Source organism: Sus scrofa, chromosome 15 (assembly GCF_000003025.6).
Source record: "Sus scrofa isolate TJ Tabasco breed Duroc chromosome 15, Sscrofa11.1, whole genome shotgun sequence".
NCBI classification, from domain to species: Eukaryota; Metazoa; Chordata; class Mammalia; order Artiodactyla; family Suidae; genus Sus; species Sus scrofa.
The window spans coordinates 56,525,058-56,549,798 of NC_010457.5; the positions used below are offsets into that span (position 1 = coordinate 56,525,058).

The 24,741-nt window shown below is 41.6% G+C and overlaps 1 protein-coding gene across 5 annotated transcripts in view; it reads left to right on the forward strand.

Moving 5' to 3' along the window:
* Positions 1-24,741, forward strand: part of HERC2 (HECT and RLD domain containing E3 ubiquitin protein ligase 2) — a 211,689-nt gene that overhangs the window by 86,941 nt on the left and 100,007 nt on the right. For 4 of the 5 annotated variants that reach the window (XM_021075343.1, XM_021075345.1, XM_021075346.1 and 1 more), the window contains 16 exons: positions 2,448-2,618; positions 3,102-3,205; positions 4,504-4,654; positions 7,270-7,484; positions 7,743-7,875; positions 7,975-8,102; positions 8,195-8,390; positions 11,624-11,757; positions 12,361-12,534; positions 12,611-12,747; positions 12,864-13,015; positions 13,679-13,870; positions 19,234-19,421; positions 20,477-20,669; positions 21,872-22,054; positions 24,075-24,256. In XM_021075343.1, the coding sequence (XP_020931002.1) occupies positions 2,448-2,618; positions 3,102-3,205; positions 4,504-4,654; positions 7,270-7,484; positions 7,743-7,875; positions 7,975-8,102; positions 8,195-8,390; positions 11,624-11,757; positions 12,361-12,534; positions 12,611-12,747; positions 12,864-13,015; positions 13,679-13,870; positions 19,234-19,421; positions 20,477-20,669; positions 21,872-22,054; positions 24,075-24,256 (2,633 nt within the window). The remainder of the gene's footprint in view (positions 1-2,447; positions 2,619-3,101; positions 3,206-4,503; positions 4,655-7,269; positions 7,485-7,742; positions 7,876-7,974; positions 8,103-8,194; positions 8,391-11,623; positions 11,758-12,360; positions 12,535-12,610; positions 12,748-12,863; positions 13,016-13,678; positions 13,871-19,233; positions 19,422-20,476; positions 20,670-21,871; positions 22,055-24,074; positions 24,257-24,741) is intronic. The other variant, XM_021075344.1, reaches the window with a different exon arrangement.

A 24,741-nucleotide genomic window follows, 5' to 3' on the forward strand; every position in this document is an offset into this window, starting at 1 on the left:
CTCCTTGCCAAAACTGTTTTTTTTTTTAAATGAGCGCATCCTATTTGTATAAAGTGCTATTATATTATAGTTTTGATTTGGTTTTCCCTAATGATTGGGGGTGTTGACCATCCATTTTTGTATTTGCTGGCCATACACACATCTTTGGAGAAACATCTTTTCAAGTCTTTTTCCTACCTTTGAATCATATTTGTTGTTGTTACTGTTAAGTAAGAGGAGTTTGTTATGTGTCTAGATATATATGATTTGCAAATATTTTCTCTCAATCTACAGGTTGCTTTTTCACTGTTAATAATGTACTTTTTATTTTTATTTATTTTTTATTAAAAAAAATTTTTTTTTGGCTGCCTCATGGCACATGGTGTTCCCAGGCCAGGGATCAGATCTGAAGCATAGCTGTGACCCAGGATGCAGCTTCGGCAACACTGTGCTGTGGCTGGGAATCAAACCTGCCTCCCAGCCCTCCCAGGATGCCACTGATCCTGTTTCACCATAGCAGGAACTCCTGATTGTTATTTTTGATGAAGTCCAACTTATCCATTTTTTCTTGCTCATGTTTTTGGTGTCTTGTCCAAGAAATCATTGCCAAATCCGATGTCATGGTGTTTTCCTCCTGTGTTTTCTTCTGTTTTGTATTTTATAGTTTTTTTATATTTAGGTCTTTGATCTATTTTGAGTTAATTTTTGTGTATAGTAAAAGGTAAGGTTCTAACTTGATTCATTTGCAATTGGATATTCAGTTTTACCAGCACCATTTGTTGTAAAGACCCCATTGAATCTCTCCATTGAATAGTCTTGGCACTCTTGTCAGGAAACATTTGACTATATATTGTGAGAACTTATTTCTGGGCTCTCTGTTCTCTTCTGTTGATCTAAATGTCTGTCATTATGCAGGTACCACACTGTTCTTTATTTTTTCTTTTATTCTTTCTTAGAGTTTAAGCTAACATTTTTCTAACTTTTTCAGAAATGATACTTATTAACACACTGATGTTTTTGTAATGTGTTTGTTATGAAAATTTTCTAACAGAAATAAAAGTAGAGAGAATAATATAATGAATGTAGAATAATAAGCATTCATCCTCCCCAAGCACTCCTACTAAACATTTTATTTGTTTGGTTGATATTATTTTAAAGCATATTTCCATCTTTAAAACATTTAAACACACTTTACCTGTTAATGATAAGAACTTTTGGGGGAGAATAAAAACACAATGTCATCATCCTGTCTAAACTGTGATTCCTTAATCTTTTTATTAGTGGTTCTTTTGAATTGGCATCTAAATAAGTTCTGCAATTTGTAGTTGAGTGTTGTATGTTTCTAGTCCTTTTTTCCCCTAAATTCATATCTGTAGGCTCTCTCCTACCTCTCTTTGGTCATACTGTTTATTTTTCAAAGAAGTAGGACATTTGGAGACTTTGACATTTTCTCAACTTGGTGATTGCATTCTCTTCTTCGTGATTGCATTCTCTTCTTCAGGTCTTAACATCTTCTGTCAGTTACATTTTCTCTGAACTGCTGATTATATGTATAGGCTTGATGAGATTGGGTTTCAGTTTTGATGAATCAGAACATGTCCAAGGTCATGCTGTGTGCTTTCTGTTTCATGGGCTTAGAGGCCTGCGGTGCTGGTTGACCCCACCTTCAGTTCTGACCAGATGACCCAGGGCGTTCATGTATGGTGTGTCCTCTCTACAACCCCACAGTGGCCTTGCCCTCAGCTGTTTGGTAGCATGAGGTACAATTTGCACAGGAAGGATACAATCCCAGCTTGCTTCACCACTGCCCTCCACCCCACTTTAACCATTTTTTGTAATATTGAATTAGACCAATAAGATTTTCTCTTTGTTTGAGCATCATTACAAACTCATTAAATTTTATCAATTTTATATTTATTAACTTACTTTTTAGCTTTTATTTTTTCCTAATACATTTAAAGATATAAATGCCCTCAAACATGCACATTTAGCTATGTTTCACAAGTGTTGATCTGTAATATTTTAGTTATTGTTCATTTCAATGGACTTTCTAATTTCCATAGTCATTTTTTTCTGGGAATTTTGGGTGAATCATAAATATATTTCATAATTTTCAAATATGTGGAGATTTTTGTTTCTGTCCCCCATTTCTGATTTAACTGCATTGTAGTCATTGCTCATGCTCTGTAACTTGCCTTACTTGAAATTTTCGAGATTTGCTTTAATGCTTGGTATATGGCCAGACTTGCTATTGATCTGCTTACATGGTGTTTTTGTTTTTGTTTTTAAATCACTCTGTATCCTTGCTGAATTTTTGTTTGTGGTGTTAGTTACATGAAGAAGTCTGTTAATGTCTCATTGTGATTGTGGATTTGTCTATTTCCCCTTGTAGTTCTTTCACACAATTTGTTCTAGTCGTTTTATCTATTGATCTATTGATTCATTGATTTTGGTTTCTGTATACACAGAGTCATTTTTTACAGGTCAGAACTGTAGAAATAATGAGGAAGTGACACTTATACGCAAAGCTGATTTGGAGAACCACAATAAAGATGGAGGCTTCTGGACTGTGATTGATGGGAAAGTGTATGATATAAAGGACTTCCAGACGCAGTCATTAACGGGAAACAGTATTCTCGGTAAGACCTCATTTTTTACTTTATGCTTCAAAATTGTTGATGTGTCATTTTAAGCAGAACTTATGGCTATCTTAGCCCCTGTGCATTTTAGTCTGTCTGTGACTTTGGTTTCTGTCCTATCACAAACAAATGGAGGCACATTTGAAATTTTTTTTTTTGTCTGCACTGTGGCCTGTGGAAGGGATCCAGTCCACACCACAGTCGCTGCAGCACCAGATCCTTTACCTGCTATACCACAAAGGAATTTCCTTGAAGCATTTTTTTTATCATTATGCATTTTTCATTGCAACCCTTCCCTTGTTGGAATTATTCAGGGTTCCGAGCTGGCCTAGGCAGCTCTGGGAGAGGGTGAGAGATTATTTTAATTTTCTAACCCTCACTTCAGATTTTAGCTACCTAATCTATTTCCTACTTGTCATTTCTGCTATAAATGCCTAGTCCAGTTGAACTGAAGTCATGTCACTTCTGTCTGTTTTGTTTCAGCTCAGTTTGTAGGGGAGGACCCAGTGGTAGCTTTGGAAGCTGCTTTGCAGTTTGAGGACACGCGGGAGTCAATGCACGCCTTCTGTGTTGGCCAGTATCTGGAGGTGAGGCTGTGTGATACCAAGGTGGACATCAGTGGATCTCTGAATATTTCTGACAAGGGGATTTTACCCTAAGTATTGATAACTGGGACTTGGGGGAAGGTGGTCATTAAGTTTTAAACATGAGGATCTTTTAGAGTTTTTCTTCATAGATCAACTTAAATTTATTCATCTTGAGATATATTATGTACTGGCCTTAAAAAATTATTTTAAAATTGTCGATTTGTGAGAAATGTTCCGCACACAGAAAAAGAGGTTAATTTTTTGTGTTTAAGATTTTATTGTAATCCTGTGTGGAATTTGGAAGGGCTTACCATCTTGAAATAGTGTATTTTTTGGGGAAGAACTGTTTAGTTGCATAATTTTTAGAATAGAAATATATCCATTCTGCATACTCATGAACATTGAAATTTCTGTATTGGGATTGGTTTTCCAGATATGGACCCAGAGGTAATAAAATGTATTAAATGCCTTACGGGTAAGACTTAAAACATTTTGTGAAGGGAAAATGAACTTAGTTTCTAAATTTTCTAATGTAACTGGCAGGGTTTAAGATGATTTTCATTTGTACTCTTTCTTTTCTGTTTGTTCTTTGTTTGAATACACTTATTTCCTCCACGTGTATAGTCACAGTTCACTAACTCATAGCAATATCTGTCATCTCATATTTTTGGGGTTTTTTTGGGGGGGTTCTTTATACATATAACATTTCTATATGTTTTTGGAAGCATTGTGTACAGTTACTCTGGAAACTTCTATTTGATTCTTTTTTTTTTTTTTTTTTTTTTTTTTCCTGTCTTTTTGCCTTTTCTTGGGCCACTCCCGTGCATATGGAGGTTCCCAGGCTAGGGGTCTAATCGGAGCTGTAGCCGCCAGCCTACACCAGAGCCACAGCAACGTGGGATCTGAGCCGCGTCTGCAACCTACACCACAGCTCATGGCAATGCCGGATCCTTAACCCACTGAGCTAGGCCAGGGATCAAACCCGCAACCTCACGGTTCCTAGTCGGATTCGTTAACCACTGTGCCACAATGGGAACTCCTTCTATATGATTCTTTAAGGAATTTTCTAGCTAAGTCATTTATAAGATTTTGTACCAGTAGACCTATGTGTTTACTCTCTGCTTTGTAGGGCATGTGTGGCTTGTGTCTTTTATTTTGGCAGCAGCCTGAGCTCATTATTATAGGATATAATCTTTATTATGGTGTTTTTTTTCAGGATAAAAGCTGTTATTCTTCTTGGTTTAAGTGTTTAATTAACACTGTTTTCTCATACTAATGATGAAATTTATCTTTCCCAGCCTGACCAAGAAGTCGTTACCATACCAGATTTGGGAAGTCTGTCTTCACCCTTGATAGACACTGAGAGGAATCTGGGCCTGCTTCTTGGATTACATGCTTCCTATTTAGCTATGAGCACACCACTGTCTCCAGTTGAGGTTGAATGTGCCAGTAAGAAAAATTTCATTTTCTGCTAACAGATTAGCAGGTTATTTCAGCTGAGTTGTAAGTGCCATTAAGAATTGAACAGAAAGGGGAGTTCCTGTTGGCTTAGCAGGTTACGAACCCAACTAGTATCTATGAGGACATGGGTTCAACCCCTGGCCTCACTCAGTGGGTTAAGGATCTGGCATTGTCATGATCTGTGGTGTAGGTCACAGACACAGTTCATATCTGGTGTGGATGTGGCTGGCAGCTGCAGCTCTGATTGGGCCCCTAGCCTGGGAATTTCCACATGCTGCAGGAGTGGCCCCAAAAAAGTGAAAAAGAAAAAAAAAAAAGATTAGAAAAGGAAAAATCAACACAGTTATTGATGAGGAAAAATAAGGACAGTGAGACTAAACCAGTTAATTAGAAATTGCTGTGAGCGGCTTGCATTTATACTCACAACCTCTGGCGGAAAAGGAAGCTAACAGGTGTGTAGGAAGGTTGTCCTGTGCCTGATCTCACTTCTGCATCCTCTAACAGATGGGCTCAGCTCAGCTGTCATCTCCTCGTGTGCCCAGAAATCCAGGTGGTGTGAATCAGCCCTTCCTCTTGAGAGTACTGTTCTGTTGGAGGATTGTGTTTTTACAAGACTCATACCAAATACATGGGATGGCAACCTTTGTAACCACTTAGAGTATTAAATTTTCTCCATAACCCATAATATAGGTTTAAATATCCCTTCACATATTTGTACATTTCTCCATCCATCTTTTTATTGACCATTCAACAAGCATCTATCAAGTAATTACTTCTGTGAGTTACCATGTTAGGCAGCAAGAGAGTAGGTATAGAATTAGTTACACTTCTGCCCTCAGGTGCTTCCTTTGTGATGACGAGCCAGACATGATAAGCAGATCAGGTTGGATGGTGGTAAAGGATAAAGTGGAGACGTGTAAGTGGATTGGGAGTTGGAGAGTAGGTGGAGAGAAAGACTTTGTGGATGTGGAGCCATCCTGAAATTAGTGTCCCAGCAGACTGGGTATGTGAGGGCATCAATGAGAAAATCAGCTTTGAGCTGCTCATCATGTATGTGGAGGGTCAGTGGAGAAGGCTAGTGGACAAGGATGGCCATGGCACCTGCTCAGCCTGTCTTCCAGAGCAAAAGTGCTAGGTGCTTTGCTGCCTACAGAGCTTCTAAGACAGTGAGTGGACTTGTCCTCTTCCTCCAGAGATCTGAAGTACTGTAGACTTGCAGGTAAGCATCTCAATCAGTGAGAAACTGGGAAATGTCAGAGTAGAGGGGGGCAGTAAGTTCTGTGGGCCCAGTGTAGGGAAGTCTCCCCATTCTAGGATATCAGAAGCCACCATCGGAGCAGTATCTTTGAGAGACAAGAGGGAGTTCTAAATGGAGAGAGCCAGGGATGGTCTGATCACATTTGCATTTTAGAAGTATTGTGGCATTTTGGAGAATGTCTCTGGATGCTCTAAAATCTAAATTTCTAGTAAAAGAACAGTGACTGCACCCAAGATTTGATTGCTGGGGTTTTGGAGGAATTTTTTTTTTTTTTTTTTTTTTTTTTTTTGTCTTTTTGTATTTTTAGGGCCACACCTGCAGCACATGGAGGTTCCCAGGCTAGGGATCCATTCGGAGCTATAGCCGCCGGCCTACACCACAGCCACAGCAACTTGGGATCCAAGCCGTGTCTGTGACCTACACCACAGCTCACAGCAATGCCAGATCCTTAACCCACTGAGCAAGGCCAGGGATCAAACCCATGTCGTCATGGATGCTAGTCGGGTTCGCTAACTGCTGAGCCATGATGGGAACTTCTGGAGGAATATTTTGATGGTATAAATTATTGAAAAGATATGTAGTTATGTACAAACTGATTATTTTTTGGTGAGTCTCACTCCCCTTATCATAGCAGTTATAATGAGTTGTCCCCATTTGCACTGATGGATGGCATCTTCTTGTGGGGCTTGGCCTGTGCCTCATATAGGTCTCTTACAGTCCACTGGATCTTATGTCTCCAAAGAGCCATCTCTTACTTCTGTGTTCAGTAGGCTGTCATTGTTTTTAATTGACTAATACCCTAGAGGAGATGTGGCTGCCCTGAGCATGTTCTCCATGGAACTCCTCACATAGGCTGTTCCCTTACCTCAATACTTGGCATCTTGGTCTTCATTCAGATTCCAGCAAATTCCTTCCTCTGAATAGTGGGGAGCTTGCTGCCAAACACTCAGTCCACCATGTAGTGTGGCGTACAGCTATCCCAATTGAAACTGATTGATGGCTTGTGTAAGCGGTGCCTCAATACTGTTCTCCCTGTTAGAAAGCAAAGCCCCCGTCTTCACATGGTACCTGTGGAACCAGACAGTTCCTTGAGCAAGTATCTGGTAAATGTTGGGCTGGAACTGTTAGATTGGATTCTGATCCCATGCTCAAGATGTGATGAGTAACCGGAAAGTTTTTTTTCATGTAGATACAGGAATTATAAGCCAATTTACATAAATATATTAGATGTGGGTTTGAATTTCATCTTTTCAGTGAAGCACTTAGTTCTCTTTTTTTTTCCCAGTATTTATTTCTGAACAATGCATTCAGGTGTATTTTGAACATTTGTATGTGCACTTTCTAGAGTGGCTTCAGTCATCCATCTTCTCTGGAGGCCTGCAGACCAGCCAGATCCACTACAGTTACAATGAGGAGAAAGACGAGGACCACTGCAGCTCTCCTGGGGGCACTCCTGCCAGCAAGTCCCGGCTCTGCTCCCATAGACGAGCCCTGGGTGACCATTCCCAGGCATTCCTGCAAGCCATTGCTGACAATAACATTCAGGATCACAACGTGAAGGTGAGCAAGGCCTTCCCACACTCATTGTCCTCTGTTTCCTTTAGGACTTTGACACATGAATACTCTAGCACAGACTTTGTGTACATATTTTTTGGAGGGCTTGTTTTGAGGTGAAAGGCTGGTTTAGTTCAATGTGCCGGTGGGGTTTCAGAAGATGATCGCAAATGCTTCAGAAGCTATGGCGTGGAACTTGGTTTGGAGTTCATGATGGTGTTGTGAGAGAGGCTCTGAAGTTACCGCCAGCTGTTTCTGTTGCAGGACTTTCTGTGTCAAATAGAGAGGTACTGTAGGCAGTGCCACTTGACCACGCCCATCACCTTTCCTCCTGAGCATCCTGTGGAGGAGGTCGGCCGCTTGCTATTATGTTGCCTCTTAAAACATGAAGATTTAGGTATGAAAGTCAATATTTTAGCTATACTATAGATTGTTCAGCTGCCATATAGTACGCATTTATGCCTATGCTGCCCTTTCTTTTAAATGTCTTTTGCAGGTCACGTGGCATTATCTTTAGTTCATGCAGGTGCCCTTGGTATTGAGCAGGTAAAACACAGAACATTGCCTAAATCAGTGGTGGATGTTTGTAGAGTTGTCTACCAAGCAAAATGTTCACTCATTAAGGTAAATAGATGTTGATTCTCTTTCCTCAGTGCTTTGTGCACACTTGGTGAAGTATTTGTTGTTAAATTGTCCTTTCATATTTAACTTTGTAGACACATCAAGAACAGGGTCGTTCTTACAAGGAGGTTTGTGCCCCAGTCATTGAACGTTTGAGGTTCCTCTTTAATGAACTGAGACCTGCAGTTTGTAATGACCTCTCTATAATGTCCAAGTTTAAACTGTTAAGTTCTTTGCCTCGTTGGAGGAGGATTGCTCAGAAGATAATTCGAGAACGAAGGAAGAAGAGAGGTAAGAGGGTGAAAGATAGGAGGATGCTTTCAGAGTATAGGTATCCATGGTTTGAGAGGCTGTTGGCTGAGAGGCTGTGGCATTTTCATAACAGCCATAATGTTTGTTATGTGTATTATGATTTTTTTTTTTTTTTTTTTTGGGCCTCACCCTCAACACATGGAAGTTCCTGGGCCAGAGGTTGAACTTGCGCCACAGCAGTGACAATACTGGATCCCTGCTAGGCCCTTAGGGAAGTCCTGTGTATTATTTGTGATTAAATATACAAATCCTGCTTACTTTTCCAAGACATCAGATAATAATGCAACTTCGGGATTCAGTGTATTATGATACTCACCTCCATATGCTGCGGGTGAGGTGCTGAAAAAGACAAAAAATAAACAGAAAATAACTAGAGTCAGCAAGGACATGGAGAAACTGGACAAGGATAAACTAGTGGGAATGTAAAAATGTTGGAGTGCCATGGAATACTCTGGCAGTTCCTCAGCAAAGTGAACATAGGATTACCATATGACCCTGCAATTCCACTCTTAGATGTATAAACGAAAGAACTGGAGAAACAGGTGCGCAAACAAAGAAAATGTATACAAATGTTCCTAGCAGTATTACTCACCATGGCCAAAAGGCAGACTTAAGCCATTTCCAGCAGTGGATGAATGGATAAATAAAATGCAGTATATTCAGGCAATAAAATATTTCATATAAATGAAATCATATAAAATTTAGCCTTTTGTATCTGGCTTATTTCATTTAGCATTCACTGGTACTTCGTTTCTTTTTATGGCTAAAAATATTTTATTGTGTTATGATCTGGTCACTAGTAAATTGATGCTGAAAATACTGTGAACTTTATTAAATTTATGGGGAAAAGGGAGTGTTTTTTTAATCACATGTCCTGGTAATGAGCTCTGTGGGAACATTTAATCTTTTGATTAACCTTGGCTTTCTTGTAAAGAAATGTTTTTACTTGGATATATTCAGTATTCTGATACATGGAGGACTGTTATAAAAGGAACCAAAAGAGTTACTAACATTTTCAGGAAGCAGTGGTGTAGGAGTATGGAAAAGAGTTTTTGTATTAACCAAAATGTGAGTGAAGATATATATACAATACTCTATATTTTGGTCTCGTGATTAGAAACAAGGCTGTTGAAATTTCGGATTGTATTCTTATGAATTATATTGATTTATACCTGGATTACCCTATTAAACAATATTAATTACTGGGTTTTTGTGGACCTTGCAAACAGTAATGTCGTGAAAGACTACCTTGTTTTAGAAGCCATCCTGAATTGATGGTTCCTGGGCAAACTGTTAAACGATAGCTTATCCTTTCCTGAATGCAGAGATGCTCTGCATCAGTAAATATGGTAAGAACACTTTTGAGTGTTCTTTAATCCGGGTAGCTGGGTAACTCATAAGACAGCCAGTTCTGTTTGAGGAAGAACGGTCCCACCCCCACATGGCCATTGCCTCCCTGGACTCTCAGCTCACCCTGTCACTTCTTAAATGTTCTTGTGGGTTTATATATTTAATAATAACATATAAATAATTAGTATTACTGGTATTTTGTTAAATTTGATGACTCACTGGTAGGGCTCCACAGGACTCAGAAGAGCTGTTATACTCATGGTTATGGCTTGTTAACTGTGAAAGGGTACAGGTAATAATTAGCAAAAGAAAATGAGCTTGGAGGGAATTCCAAAGGAAACCAGGCCCAGGCTTCCAGTGTCCTCTCTAGGGTCATACTTGATTCTCTCAGCTGTGACAAGTGACATGCGTGAAGGGCTGTCAGCCATGGGTCCTCACCTGAGCCTCGGTGTCCAGGTCGGTGTCCAGGGTTATTGTTGAGGGTCAGTACCGTGGCTACATGGGCCTTAAAGATTGCTCTCAGCTACCCAGATTCCACCCAAAGCAGACATAGGCAGTTGCCATTTAGTCACAAGCTATCTGGTCACACTGGTGGTAAAGGTGGTCCTATGCCGCAGGCACGCAGAAACACTCTTCTCAGGCAGAACGTGCTAAGGGCTCAGAGCTCAGCTCGTAGGAGCCAGCCGAGGGCCAGCGAGGACAGGGAATTTGCAGGGTTTGAGCAACCCAGACCTTTGTTAATGTTTTCTTGCCCAGGTTTATTAGGATGTTGTTTGTAATTTATATTATATGCTGAGAAGAATTAGACTAAAATCCTCAAAGAGGATCGCATATTGGGAAGCAACACCATACAGGAGTTCCTGTCGTGGTGCAGTGGTTCACGAATCTGACTAGGAACCGTGTGGTTGTGGGTTCGATCCCTGGCCTTGCTCGGTGGGTTAAGGATCCGGCTTTGTTGCAAGTTGCAGCATGGATCACAGATGCAGCTCAGATCCTGTGTTGCTCTGGCCATGGAGTAGGCCAGCAGCTGCAGCTCTGATTTGACCCTTAGCCCAGGAACTTCCATGTGCTGCACCTGCTACCATAAAAAGAACAAGAAAAAAAAAAGACTAACGTAGAGGCATCCAGTTGATACAGTTGCACTTTGGTGACAGAACCACTGCACTAGTCCAAAATGGGCAAGCTAGGGTCTAAGGGTAAATACAGCCTGCTGCTTGCTATGTACTGTCCATGAGCTAAGGCTGGGTTTTGCATTTTTAAAATTATTTTTTTAAAAAATCAGAAGAAGAATATGTTTGATGCCTGAAAATTATATGAAGTCAAGGAGTTCCCTGGTGGCCTACAGGTCAAAGATCCAACATTGTCACTACCATAGCTCTGGTTCCAGCTGTGATGTGGGTTTGATCCCAGGCCCAGGAATGTCCACATGCTGTGGATAAGGCAAAAAAAAAAAAAAAAAATGAAGGAAAAAGAAAGAAAATTATATGAAGTTTAAGTGACAATATCCATAGGTAAAGTTAGCTACTTTTCATGCTACAGCAGCAGCGTTGAGTGTTTGCAGTAGACCAAATGGCCTGCAAAGACTGAAAAAGTCTTTATGAGAAAGTTCGCTAACTCCTTGACTTCCCCTTCTTTAGGGCTCTTCCTGACTGTCACTGTCTTTCTGTCCCTGATATGGAGTGGCAAAGCGTTATCACTGGATTTCATCTGAGAATAATTATGATAGTTTTTACTTTTGTACTTTGAGCATTTGGCAGTGCTATTTCTTTGAATAAAATATATCTTTTACTTTCATGCAAATTTAAACATCTCTTAAAGTCATATTTAATGATTTTTATAATATATAATGTTTTTAAACATAGCTCCTAAGAAGCCAGAATCTACAGATGATGAAGAAAAAATTGGAAATGGAGAGAGTGATTTAGAAGAAGCTTGTATTTTGCCTCACAGTCCTATTAATGTGGACAAAAGACCCATAACAATTAAATCACCCAAGGTGAAGTATTTTTTGGTTCTAATACTGGCCTAATAGAAACACAGCACATTGCAAAGGAATCCACAAGTATTGTTACTTTGTTCTTAAATCTCTGAAGCATAGGGAGTATAGTGGGTTATTAAAAGTATGAGTAACTGCTGCAGTGATCCTTAAACACACTTGACTTATGGTGCCCTCGTCAAGTTGATAGCTAGAGAAATGTTTCCCTTTGCTTTTAATAGTACATTGATTATATCCTTATTTGTTTACCATTTATTCATTGATTCCTTTCTTCACTCATCCATTGACTATATCCTTTGTTCCAGAAACTGTCCTGGTCCCTGGAACTGTTAATATGGATGGTAATCTAACCTTTGTATGCCAGGTTAGCCCATTCCAAAGTACATAAGTGTAGAGCTGAATTCACTCATAATCCTGTTTATGATATAGTTGTTTTTACCATAAATTAGTTACTAAATTTAAAATTTTTTACCAATTTAAACCTAGGAGCATTTATTTATATTTCATTCAAGTAACTCTTTATAAATTTTTTTTTTTTTTGTAGTTTTAGAGCACATGTTAATATAAATAGGGTTAACAGTGAAAATGGTTTTTCTTTGTCAGGATAAATGGCAGCCAATCTTGAGTACTGTTACAGGTGTTCACAAATACAAATGGCTGAAGCAGAATGTTCAGGGTCTTTATCCTCAGTCTGCACTCCTCAGTACAATTGCTGAATTTGTCCTTAAAGAAGAACCAGTGGATGTGGAAAAAATGAGAAAATGCCTACTAAAACAGGTAAATTTGCTGAGAACATTCTTTTCTGCCTTGGATAATACATAAACACTTAACAGTATGCCTTGGTGTTTTGCAGTTGGAGAGAGCAGAGGTTCGCCTGGAAGGGATAGATACAATTTTAAAACTGGCCTCCAAAAACTTCTTACTTCCATCTGTGCAGTATGCTATGTTCTGTGGATGGCAAAGGCTTATTCCAGAGGGGATTGATATAGGGTAAAACTTCATAACACTTTTTCTTAATTAAGGGAAGCTGTGGCAACAAAGTATTGTTCTGTTGAAGTTAAAAGTCTGGCAGTATCTAAGTAAAATTCTTCATCTTTGTTTGAAAGGGAACCCCTTACAGATTGTTTAAAGGATGTTGATTTGATCCCACCTTTTAATCGGATGCTGCTCGAAGTAACTTTTGGCAAGCTGTATGCCTGGGCTGTTCAGAATATTCGAAGTGTTTTGATGGATGCAAATGCCAAATTTAAAGAGCTTGGTGAGTTAAAAATCTGCTGGCTAAAAGGCTGTATTAAAATCGCTGTCAAAGTGCCAATGATGACATGAGCATTATTCCCTAGTCTAGTTCTCAATTATATGTTCTGGAAACTTGCAAATGCTGATTTTTGCTTTGACAACTTTAATAGAATATACATTAGAATGATAATCTAAGCCGCTTGAAACTTTCTCAAATTTTAAACAAAACTTTCAAAATGTGGCAGAAGATGCACTCTTGTAATATCTTAATAAAATCTTTTACATTTTAATATTTTCACATATGCTGCTTACACCATACACCCTAAAATGTGTATTCTATATTAATACTTAATTTCCTGGACAGTTTGAGCATTTGCAGAGAAGTGATAGGATTGGTTTTGTGGGAGAGAAGTGAAATATCTCTCTTATATTTTGAATGAAATGTGTAAGCCACCAGGGATATTTAGAAGAGCCGTGTGACAAGTTTTTTAGACGGATGCGGAGTGATGGTATGATTATTGCAAAGCAATACAGATCTTCCTGATGTCCATATGCTATGGGAAATCTGATGAAGAAGAAGAAGACAGACTTTTAAAAAAATCTGAAATAAAGCTAATGCTTTCTGTATCATGTATGTTCTTGTGTCCATGCCAAAGTGATTTATATAGGTGCCAATTCTTTGTAGGTATCCAGCCTGTCCCTCTGCAAACCATTACCAATGAGAACCCATCAGGGCCAAGCCTGGGGACGACCCCGCAAGCTCGCTTTCTCCTGGTCATGCTCAGCATGCTCACCCTGCAGCACGGCCCCCACAACCTGAGCCTCCTGCTGAACTCTGGCACGCTCGCCCTCACACAGACAGCCCTTCGGCTCATTGGTGGGTTTGCAGTTGCCCTTTGTGAAAATGCCAAGGTTTTGCCTTGATCTCTCTCTCTCCTTTTGTAAACTGTGTTTTTATTGTAGTAAAGTAAAAATAACATAAAATTTACCTTTCAAAGTCCTTTTAGTTTATGATTCATTGTCAGTAAGCACATCCACAGTGTTGTACAAGCATGACTACCATCTAGTTCCATAACTTTTCATCACCCCAAATGCAAAACTGTATCCATTTAGCATTTAGTGACTCCTGATTTCCCACTCCCCCAGCTATTGGCAACAGCAAATCTGCTTTCTGTCTCTGTGGAGTTGGCTCTTTTGGATATTTCATATAACATTGCTATTTCATAGCAACACTAGATCCAAGCTGCGTCTGCAACCTACACCATAGATCACGGCAACGCCAGATCCTTAACCCACTGATTGAGGCCAAGGATGGAAGCTGCAACTTCATGGTTCCTGGTCCGATTCGTTAACCACTGAGCCACGACAGGAACTCCCTGTTTTATTTTTAGTTAAGGCCACCCCATTTGCTGTGAAGTATTTCATTGTGGTTTGTTTTATACTTCACTAATACTGAATGATGTTGAGCTTCTTTACATGTGCTCATATATCTTTCTTGGAGAAATATCTATTCAGATCCTTTGACCATTTAAAAATTGAGTTGTTTGTGTTGTTGAGTTGTGGGGCTACATTTCTGGATGCTAAACTTTTAGAAGTTACATGATTTGAAGATTTTTTTTTTTTTACTTCGATGAACAGAAATTTTAAAATTTTATTCTCATTTATCTATTATTATTCTGTTGTTTGTGCTTTTGATGTCATGTCTAAGAAATCATTGCCAAACACAAGGTCATGAGGATTACCCATTATATTTTTTCTTTTGGAGTTCCCGTCATGGCACAGTGGAAACAAATCTGACTAGGAACCATGAGGTTGAGGGTTTGATCCCTGGCCTTGCTCAGTGGGCTAAGGATCTGGCGTTGCTGTGAGCTGTGGTGTAGGTCAAAGACATGGCTTGGATCTAGCATTGCTGTGGCTATGGCATAGGACAGAGCTCCGACTGGGTACAGCTCCGATTAGACCCCTAGCCTGGGAACCTACATATGCCATGGGTGCAGCCCTGAAAAAGACAAAAATAAATAATTTTTAAAAATTAAAAAATTTATTTTTTCTTTCGAGTCTCATGTTCAGATGTTTGACTCATTTTAAGGTAACTTTTTAATATGGTATGGGTAAGGTTTCACTGTATTTCTTTTGGATTATCCAACTGTTCCAATACCATTTGTTGAGAAGACTCAAGTTCTTAGAACCCTTGTCAAAAATCATTAGACTGTAGATACTTTAGTTTATTTCTAGACTCACTTCTGTCCTTATGGTCTGTGTGTCTGTTATTATGCCAGTCCCACATTGTTTGAACATTGTAGCTTTGTTGTAAGTTTTGAAATTGACAGGTGAGTCCTTCAACTTTTTTTTTTTTTTAATTTTTTTTTTTTTGGTCTTTTTTTGTCTTTGTTGTTGTTGTTGTTGTTGAGTCCTTCAACTTTGATTTTCTTTCTCAAAATTATTTTATTTTGGGTCCCTTACATTTCCATATGACTTTCCATGTATGCAAAAAGGCCATTGGAGTTTTGTAGGGATTGTATTGAATCTGTAGATCCTGTTGAATATTACCATCTTAATAGTAGTCTTTCATTCCATGCACATGGGATGCCTTTATATTTATTTAGGTCTTTCATTTCTTTGAGAAGTATTTTATAGTTTTATTGTTATCAAGATAATGCTAGCCTCATAGAGTTATTAGGAAGTAGTTTCCACCTATTTTGTCTTTGAAAGAATTCGAGAATTGGTGTTAATCCTTTTTTTTTGTTAGTTTTTTGTTTTTGCTTTTTAGGGCTGCACCTGTGGCATATGGAAGTTCCCAAGCTAGAGGGTCCAATTGAAGCTGCAGCTGCTGGCCTGTGCCACAGCCACAGCAACTTAGGATCCAAGCTGCATCTGCAACCTACCCCACAGCTTATGGTTAACTCCAGATCCTTAACCCACTGAGTGAGACCAGGGATCAAACCCGCATCCTCATTGATACTAGTCAGGGTCGTTACCACTGATCTACAATGGGAACTCCTTTTTTTTTTTTTTTTTCTTTTTTTCTTTTTCTTTTTTGGCTGCCCCATGGCACGTGGAGTTCCCAGGCCTGGGATCAGATTTGATCCTTGGTTGTGACCTATGCTCTGAGGCAATGCTGGATCCTTTAAGGATGGGGATCTAACATGTGCCCTGGCCCTGCAGAGATGCTGCCAGTCCCATTGAGTTTTTTGTTTTTTGTTTTTAGTGTACACGTTAATAGATTTAAATTTTCTCCTTAGTAGTGATTTTTCTGCATCCCGTAAGTTTTGGTATGTTATCTCTTGTGTTCATTTATCTCAGGGTATTCTCTTGTGATTTTTCTTTCTTTAGCTGGCTGTTTAAGTGCATGTTAATTCCCACATACTTGTGAATTTTCCAGTTTTCCTTCTGTTAATTCTAGTTTTATTCCATTTTTGTCAGAGAAGACAGTTTATATGATTTTAGTCTATTTCAATTTATTGAGACTTGTTGTGTGGCCTAACATATGGACGCTTCTGGACGGTGTTCCCAGTGTCCCTGAGAAGAGTGGGTGTTCTGCCCGTTTTGTGTAGAGTATCTCTGAGGAGAATGTGTGTTCTGCCTTTTCTGTGTAGAATGTCTCTATATGTCTGTTAGATCCGATTGGCTTATAATGTTCTTTGCCTGAAATTTGGAGAGACTGCAGGCTCAGTGTTCCAAGTACAAATGAAAGAGCAAAGCTATCCTAAGTTCTTTGATTTTGTCAGTCTTTGTGCCTACACCTCATTCAGAAATTATGCATCAGCCTCTATGAGTAGAGATCTGATTCCTGCATATCTCTTTAGCAACTAAAAACTGCTTTAAAAAAAAAGCTTAGGAGTTCCCATCGTGCATCAGTGGTTAATGAACCTGACAAGGAGATTGCGGATTTGATCCCTGGCCTTGCTCAGTGGCTTAAGGATCCATTGTTGCTGTGAGCTGTGGTGTAGGTCACAGACGTGGCTTGGATCCTGAGTTGCTGTGGCTATGGCTGTGGCCAGCAGCTGCCGCTCCAATTCTACCCCCAAAAAGAGACAAAAAAAAAAAAAAGCTTTTGTATTTTCATCTAGAAATGGCTCATCTTTTTATGCCATCTCCTTTTTTTCCAGTGGTTCCAGTGATAAAAGTCATAGCACAGACCATTAATTATGGGGCTGCTTCTGTTAATGGTACTGAAGAGTTTAAATTCTAATATGCCTACTGGCTGCAAAAAGCAAGGGAGTTGTGTCTAATAAATACATATCTATATTTGTCACTTTCCCTGATCAAGGTGACTTCTCTTTCATATAAGAAATTATAAGCATATAATACTTCATATTGATTTTTATGTAAACATCCATATATAATAGCCACAAAATACAAAACCACTTAAAAAAATTCCCCTGTTTTTCTTACTGCAAAATGTATTCAAACCATTAGCAGCAAATTCAGCATTTACATGGTTAACATTAAAGCTGCCAGGGTAGATCCCAGCTGGAATGTAACCCCTGCCCCTTCTGGGGCCTCAGAAGAGCACTGCCAACCTGAAGAAAAGGTGATTTTTTTCCCCTCCAGTTTATCTAAAGCTTTACTTCAGACCTTGGAATTGAATAGCCTTTTTTTTTTTTTTTTTTCTTCTCAGTCTTTGAGGAGGAAGGAACACGAACTTCACATTCTTTTTCCTTTTTTTCTTCTTTCAGCTGCACCTGTAGCATATGCAAGTTCCTAGGCTTAGGGAATTGGAGCTGCAGCTGAGGCCACAGCCACAGTAACACCAGATCTGAGCCGTGTCAGTGACCTACGCTCCAGCTTGTAGCAACGCTGGATCCTTAACCACTGAGCAAAGCCAGGGAACCCTCATCCTCACGGACACTATGCCAGGTTCTTAATCTGCTGAGCCATAATGGGAACTCCAAACTTCACATTCTTGTCCCACCTAAGCCCATCTTTGGCAATGTTCAGGGCATGTTTTCCTCCCACCTGGTGAGAGAACGAAGACCACAGGGTTACCAGGGTTGCGTTTTCCTCTCATTCGGGCCAGCAGGCTGACTTGTGTGGTTGAATTTACTGTTAAATTTTACTTCTCACAGCTGACAGCTCAGCTTCTATTTCGTACCATGGGTGGTGATTTCTTGGCCACCAGGGCCAAATGTTCATCATGTTCCACTCTTGCATTCTTGCTTGTACCAAGCAAAGCTTTTGAAATCCTTGAGTGAGTCAGACTTGTTCTAGAGAATCCCATTGCTGCCATCCCTGTGTCAGGGTCCCTGAGACCACCCCTGGGTTTAGCGATTTGCTAGCAGGCTTCACAAGCCCCAGATAGAGTTATACTCAGGGCTAAGATTTATTACAGTGAAAGAATCAGCGAAGGCATGTGGGCAAAGTCTGGGAAAAATCAGACCCAAGTCTTCTCCCTGGGAGACCTACAGAATACACTTAATTCCCCCAAAAAAGAGTTGCAACCACACATGTGAAGTGTTGTCTTCCTGTGTAGAGAGTGGAGAATCAGTGCCCTGGGCTTTCCCTGAGGCAAGTCATGTAGGAACCTCTGCCTGGCATTTGGCTAAGTTCCAGACCTGCAGAAGGAAGCAGGTTTCAGCAAAGACCATGTTGTTTGTACAAAGAGTGTAGGCACAGGGACACATTCTTGGCATTTAGGGGATGGTGGGAGTGCTCACGAATCCAGGTTCCCAGAGGCCAACCTTATAAGCAGGCCTTTCTAAGGGACAGCAGGACCAAGTCTGCTGTGTTAGCTCCTTTCTGCACAGTACCATAATTAAAGTTTGTTAATTTCTCCCTGTTCATCATTTAGTGTTTGTCTTTTGTTTTTCTATTCCAGTCAAAATATGAGTGATGAGTGTGCTAATAACTAAATTCGTTCTGCCTTTTGGAGCAGGGCATAGTTCCTAGAAATAGAATAAATGTCTTTTCTGTGTATTTTTATATCTTCTGATACCTATTTATATATTTTGTCCTCATCTTACCTTTTAAATATTTTAGTTCTCATCAATAAAATTTCTTATGGTATGTTTTATTGATTAAAAAAAATACACTATGGATTCTTTTTCTTGGTTGTACACACAGCATGTGAAAATTCCCAGGCCATGGTAATGACAACACTGGATCCTCAACCTGCTGAGCCACCAGGGATCTCCAGATTCTTTAGAATTATCACCTTCATTAATATATTAAAAATGTATATTAAGAGTAGGAAATCGTAACTGCTTATCGGCTCATCTGCTGTTTTTAATGCTCTGATAGGCCCCAGTTGTGATAATGTTGAAGAAGACATGAATGCTTCTGCCCGAGGAGCTTCTGCCACAGTTTTAGAAGAGACACGGAAGGAGACAGCCCCAGTGCAGCTCCCGGTTTCAGGGCCGGAGCTGGCGGCCATGATGAAGATTGGAACCAGGGTCATGAGAGGCGTGGACTGGAAATGGGGTGATCAGGTACTTAAGAGATTTGACTTAAACACAGGAGCCGCACGTTAGTCACCATTGGTGCATCCTGACTTTCATGGTATGTGTGGGTAGCAGCTAGAACATATGCTACCTTCCCTCAGGACATGTATGATTGACAGGTGACATAGTTGTTAATTCCCCGGCAGGTGAATAGAATCTCAAAGCCATTAGAGAGTAGCAGCAGCCTGCTATAGGGCCCTCAGGTAGGGTCAAGTCTGTGAGGAGTGGTGAGTGTTTTCAGGAACCTTCTGGCATGGGCCCGACTGGAGGAGCAGCCCAGAACAAGAGTGAGAGTGAGCAGGAGAGGATAAACCTCAACTCAATAATCATGTTGTGAAAGCTCTGATGGTGGCCTCTGCCAGCTGATGGCTGTGTGCCTGCTACGTGCCTCAACCCAGCAGCTGCTGGCACTTGCTTAGGCAGTGCCTACCTTTCTTCTCCCCCGCAGCCCCTTCCTCTTGCATTTCTTCAGGTCTCCCTGGGCAGAGGTCAGGAGCTGGGCTGTGCACCATTACCAGAGCCACTGGCTCAGGACTGAGTTCACCCTCCTGTGATGTGGAGCATTCTTGTCAGGTGCAGGTTTTTTCAGCCTTACTTTTAAGTACATGCCTACTGAGAATTATCTCAGAAGTCAAAGTGTCCAGAACAGGGAGCAGCATCCTAAAAACTACTTCTACTTGTAGAAATGAGAGGTGGAGATGAGCTGTAGGATCTGAGGGAAAACCGAAGAACAAGAGGGAACAAGGAGTTGCTGTGCTTGCTTTAGGTTCCTGAGCTTCTGAGGCCCCGTGAGGGATTGAAGGGGCCGAGGGTCGGGGCAGCAGGTCCAGGCTAGAAAGTCTTCTCTCTGCATTGGCTTAGAGAGGACACTAAGTGAGCTGGTACTTTGCCCACTTACTCTGTGGTGAAGGAATACGAGGTTAGTCCTGGTGTACACTTTATATATGTGTGTGTTAAGTGGGTTTGGAGCTCTCTGTTGACTCAAAGTCTGTGCGTAGTGCTGCCACCACCCTCTTAACCAGTCTTTATTTTTGCTTTCCCAGGATGGACCTCCTCCTGGCCTGGGCCGCGTGATTGGTGAACTTGGAGAGGACGGGTGGATCAGGGTCCAGTGGGACACAGGCAGCACCAACTCCTACAGAATGGGGAAGGAGGGGAAGTACGACCTGAAGCTGGCAGAGTTGCCGGCCTCCACGCAGCCCTCGGCGGAGGACTCGGACACAGAAGATGACTCTGGTTGGTGCTAAGGGGCCTGGCAAGCTGTGTCCTTTCATCTGGGAGTGAGTGGCACTCTGTAGGCTGAGCTTTCCCTGAAAGTCTGGTTTAAACAGTCCCCAGGTGATTGTGATGGACTCGACTCTCCTGTGCCCCTAAGAAAACATGGGGGGTGGGGTAGTGCAGGGCTTGCTGTGTCTTTGTCTCTGGTAGACCTTTGGGGGCCCTGAGCCGGTGCCTGCAGGAGTGGATTTTTCCTTCCCTCCAAGGCCCATCCTCAGAATGTGGTACGTAATAGTCCATACTTTATTGCCTTAGGAAAAGTAGAGGTGAGAATTTAGAGTGCTCTCAGAAAGTTAAACCCAGGGCAGGGGGTGCGGTGCAAGGTTGTGGGAGGATGTATCTGAAAGACCTTGGGATGCTGATCTTGGTGAGATTGTCCAGGAGGCCAACTCTGGTTCTTGAGGCTCAGTAGTCAGCTGTAGGCACAGGATGGCTGGGATCCTAAGGTCATTTGTATGGTTAGGAGAAGAAGCCCAAGAGGCTGAGCTCACTAGAGAAAGCGGGGTGTGGAAGGTGGCAGAGACTATGCTCAGTGCTCAGTATGTGCAGGCCACTCCATGTGTGTCAGCTGGAAACAGATGACCCCTGCCTTGGGCATATGAGGAAGAGCATGCAAGAAGCTATGTGGCCCTGCCCAAAGTGGGCGGTGCTTGTTTTGTTATTGCATCTGACAGGGTCCAAGCCAGGTATTCCTCCTCCCAGCTCCCTGCCTGGTGGCCTCACTTGGGAAGGCTGAGAGGGCTCAGTTCCATGTGTCTCCTCATCTGAAAGCCAGTGGCCCAGACACATGAGCGCCTAGCTCCCCCCACATGAAGGCAACCACCTCATCTTTGTCCCGACCGTAGCCAGCTCATCAACAACCAGCTTTTGACACTTGAGAAGCTGTTTTGCTAAGGAGTGAATCCTTGAAATTGTTTTACTGCTTCTAAGCTGATGTGAAATTACTTTAGAAAATTTAACTGTAATTTAAAAGGCTTGTTTCCTTTGAGGAAGGTGGGGCCAAAGCTGATGAGATTTTAGTGCATCCTAAATTCTGTCTTTAATTGTACTTCCCTTTGCACAGTAGGAAGAGAATGTGATAGTTAATCCCTCAAGTTACAGGCAGAGACATTTTCCAGTTTACGTGGAATGTCATTTCTTATTTTTATTCCTGTTTTCAGAAGCTGAACAAATTGAAAGGAACATTCACCCCACTGCAATGATGCTCACCAGCACTGTGAATTTACTGCAGACTCTTTGTCTCTCTGCTGGAGTCCATGCTGAAGTCATGCAGAGTGAAGCCCTCAAGACTCTGTGTGGGCTCCTGCGAGTATTGGTGGAGAGTGGGACGACGGATAAGACATGTATGCAGTGGATAGTTGTGGCCACAGAGTCAGAACTGGGCTGTGGATGCATATACATGTCTATGTCTGTGTGTGTGCTCGCATGTGTGAGCATGAGTGCAAAATTGAGTGTATTAGTGTCTTAGGGCTGCTGCAACAAATTACCGCAAACATGGTAGCTGTATTAGTTTGCTTGAGCTGTCACATCAAAGTAACACAAACCGGGTGGCCTTGGTAACAGACATTTATTTCCTCCCAGTTCTGGAGGCTTAGAAGGTCAAGATCAAGGCGAGTTCCTTCTGAGGACCGTGAGCACAGAAGCATCTGTTCCAGGCCTCTCCACTAACTGAGCTCCTTGGCTTGTAGATTGCCGTTCTCATCTTCACATGGCATTCTCCCTGTGTGTGTCTGTCTCCACATTTCTCCTTTGTTCAAGGACCTCAGTTACATTGGATTAGGGACCCACACTCATTTAGTTTAACCTCATCTAAATGAACTGCATTTGCCATGGCCCTGTTTCCCAATAAGGTCAGATTCTGAGGTACTAGGGTTAGGGACTTCAACATAGAAATTTTGGAGGAATGCAGTTCAACCCTTAACAATGGCTTAAAACAACAACTTCATTCTCTCAGAGTTCAGGATACCAGAAGTCCAAAATCAAGGTGTCGGCAGCACTGCACTGCCTCTGAAGGCTCTAGGGGAGAGACCTCAGTTTTCTCTTGGAACTTCAGCAGCCCCAGGCTTCCAGGGCTTGGAGTCTCATCATTCCATTCTCTGCTTCATCTTCACTTGGCCACCTCCCCTGTTCTTTTCTGCCTCTTACAAGGCCTTTCATTGGAGTTAGTGTTCACCCGAATCCAGAATAATGTCATCTCAATCCTTACCTTAATTACATCTGTGAAGAATTTATTTCCAAATAAGGTCATATCTAAGGTTCTGGGTAAACATGAATGTGGGGTAGGGGGTTAGAATTCAACACACCAAAGCATTTATTTGAGTATGTGAATGTGAGTGTGTCGAAGTGTGAAAGAAGCTGAGGAAGTAAGTGGCGCATATATGTGTAGATCTGCCAATTTTAGTGCATGTGTATGTGAGACTGAGATTGTGTGTGAATGTGTGTGTATGTATGAGTGACTCTGAGTGACTGTGAGCCTGCATGCACATGATATGAGGTGTGAGTGCCTGTGCATGTGTGTGGGTAAGTGTGAGGCTGGTATGTGTCTGAAGGGCAGTGTCCCTGGAAGTCAGGAGAGCAAGGAGGCTGGAGCTGTGGAAGCTGGGGAAGGGCTGCCATTGTCCATCTGAGCAGAGCACATGGTGCCACTCGCCTCAGGGTGTCTGCCAGCCAGGAGAGCATGGGAGACCCTGGGAAGGGCAGGCAGGGTCACAGTGGAGCAGAGTCAAATCGCATGAACCATGTGAAAACCTCTTACTCTCAGTCTGCTGTCACAGCCTTTTTATGCCCGCACCTTTGGTATATGGAAGTTCTCACTAGGGGTCAAATCAGAGCTGCAGCTGCTGGCCCATACCACAGCTCGTGGCAACACCCGGTTCTTAACCCACTGGGTGAGGCCAGACATCGAACCCCAGTCCTCATGGATACTAGTTGGGTTTGTTTCTTCTAAGCCACATGGGAACTCCGTATCACAGCCCTTTTAAACTTGGTTTGGATATTTATGATGCAGATTAAATGTAAGTGAAATATGCATATGAGACTTACAGAGTACACTAGATGCCCTCTGGCAGATTGCTTCTATTTGATTTGGGAATTGTTCTCCTGCTACCTAGGAACGGTTAAGTAGATGGAATATTTTCAGGGTTTGAGTTACTCCATGTACCTGAGAGATTTTTTAAAATGTACCATGTTCCTTGAGTTAACGGTCAGGTCTTCTCCTGTCTCTCTCACATTGAATTAGTGAAATTGAAACGTATTTGTAAAGGAGCTTGTTGTTGAAAATAATGTGACATGGGCGGATTTGAAGGTTGTAGGGAGTATGTTTCCAGAGATTGGGTGCCAAGCTGCTCTGTCTTGTCCTGGCAGCCTCCCCCAGCAGGCAGGTGTGCCGGGAACAGCACCGGAGCTGGTGCACCCTGGGCTTCGTGCGCAGCATTGCACTCACCCCACACATGTGCGCCGCCCTCAGCTCTGCACCGTGGATTACGCTGCTCACCAAGGTCGTGGAGGGACACGCGCCTTTCACCGCTGCCTCATTGCAGCGGCAGGTAACTATGCCATCAGGCTGATCCCCTGCTCAGTGTGAGTTTTGGAAAGGTGGAAATCCCTTAAGAAGACTGGCCATCGTAACTGGGCGCCTGTGTTCAGCCATGAGTGCGGAAAGAACTAGAATGAACACAGACACCAGAGGCTGAGGATCTTGACTTGCTTGTCTGTGAAGTGATCAGTTCTACCCACTGCTCTGATCTGCTTCACAGGCTTTCTAATATAATTGTCTTGAGAAGAATTAAACTAAAAGGAGTTGCAATTAAAGGAACATCTGCATATGTAACGTAGCTTACTTTTTTAGCCTCTGGTAATGCATAGCAGTAATCAACTTGGATGTAGTTATCTGGCTTAAAAGTAATGAATGTTAAAATTTTCACATGATTAATTGTATTAGAGGAACAAAAAATGTAGAGAAAATACAACCTCTTTTCATCTGTCAGCTAATGGCTTTCTTGAATGCTTGCTGTTTTAAATTGCCTTTATC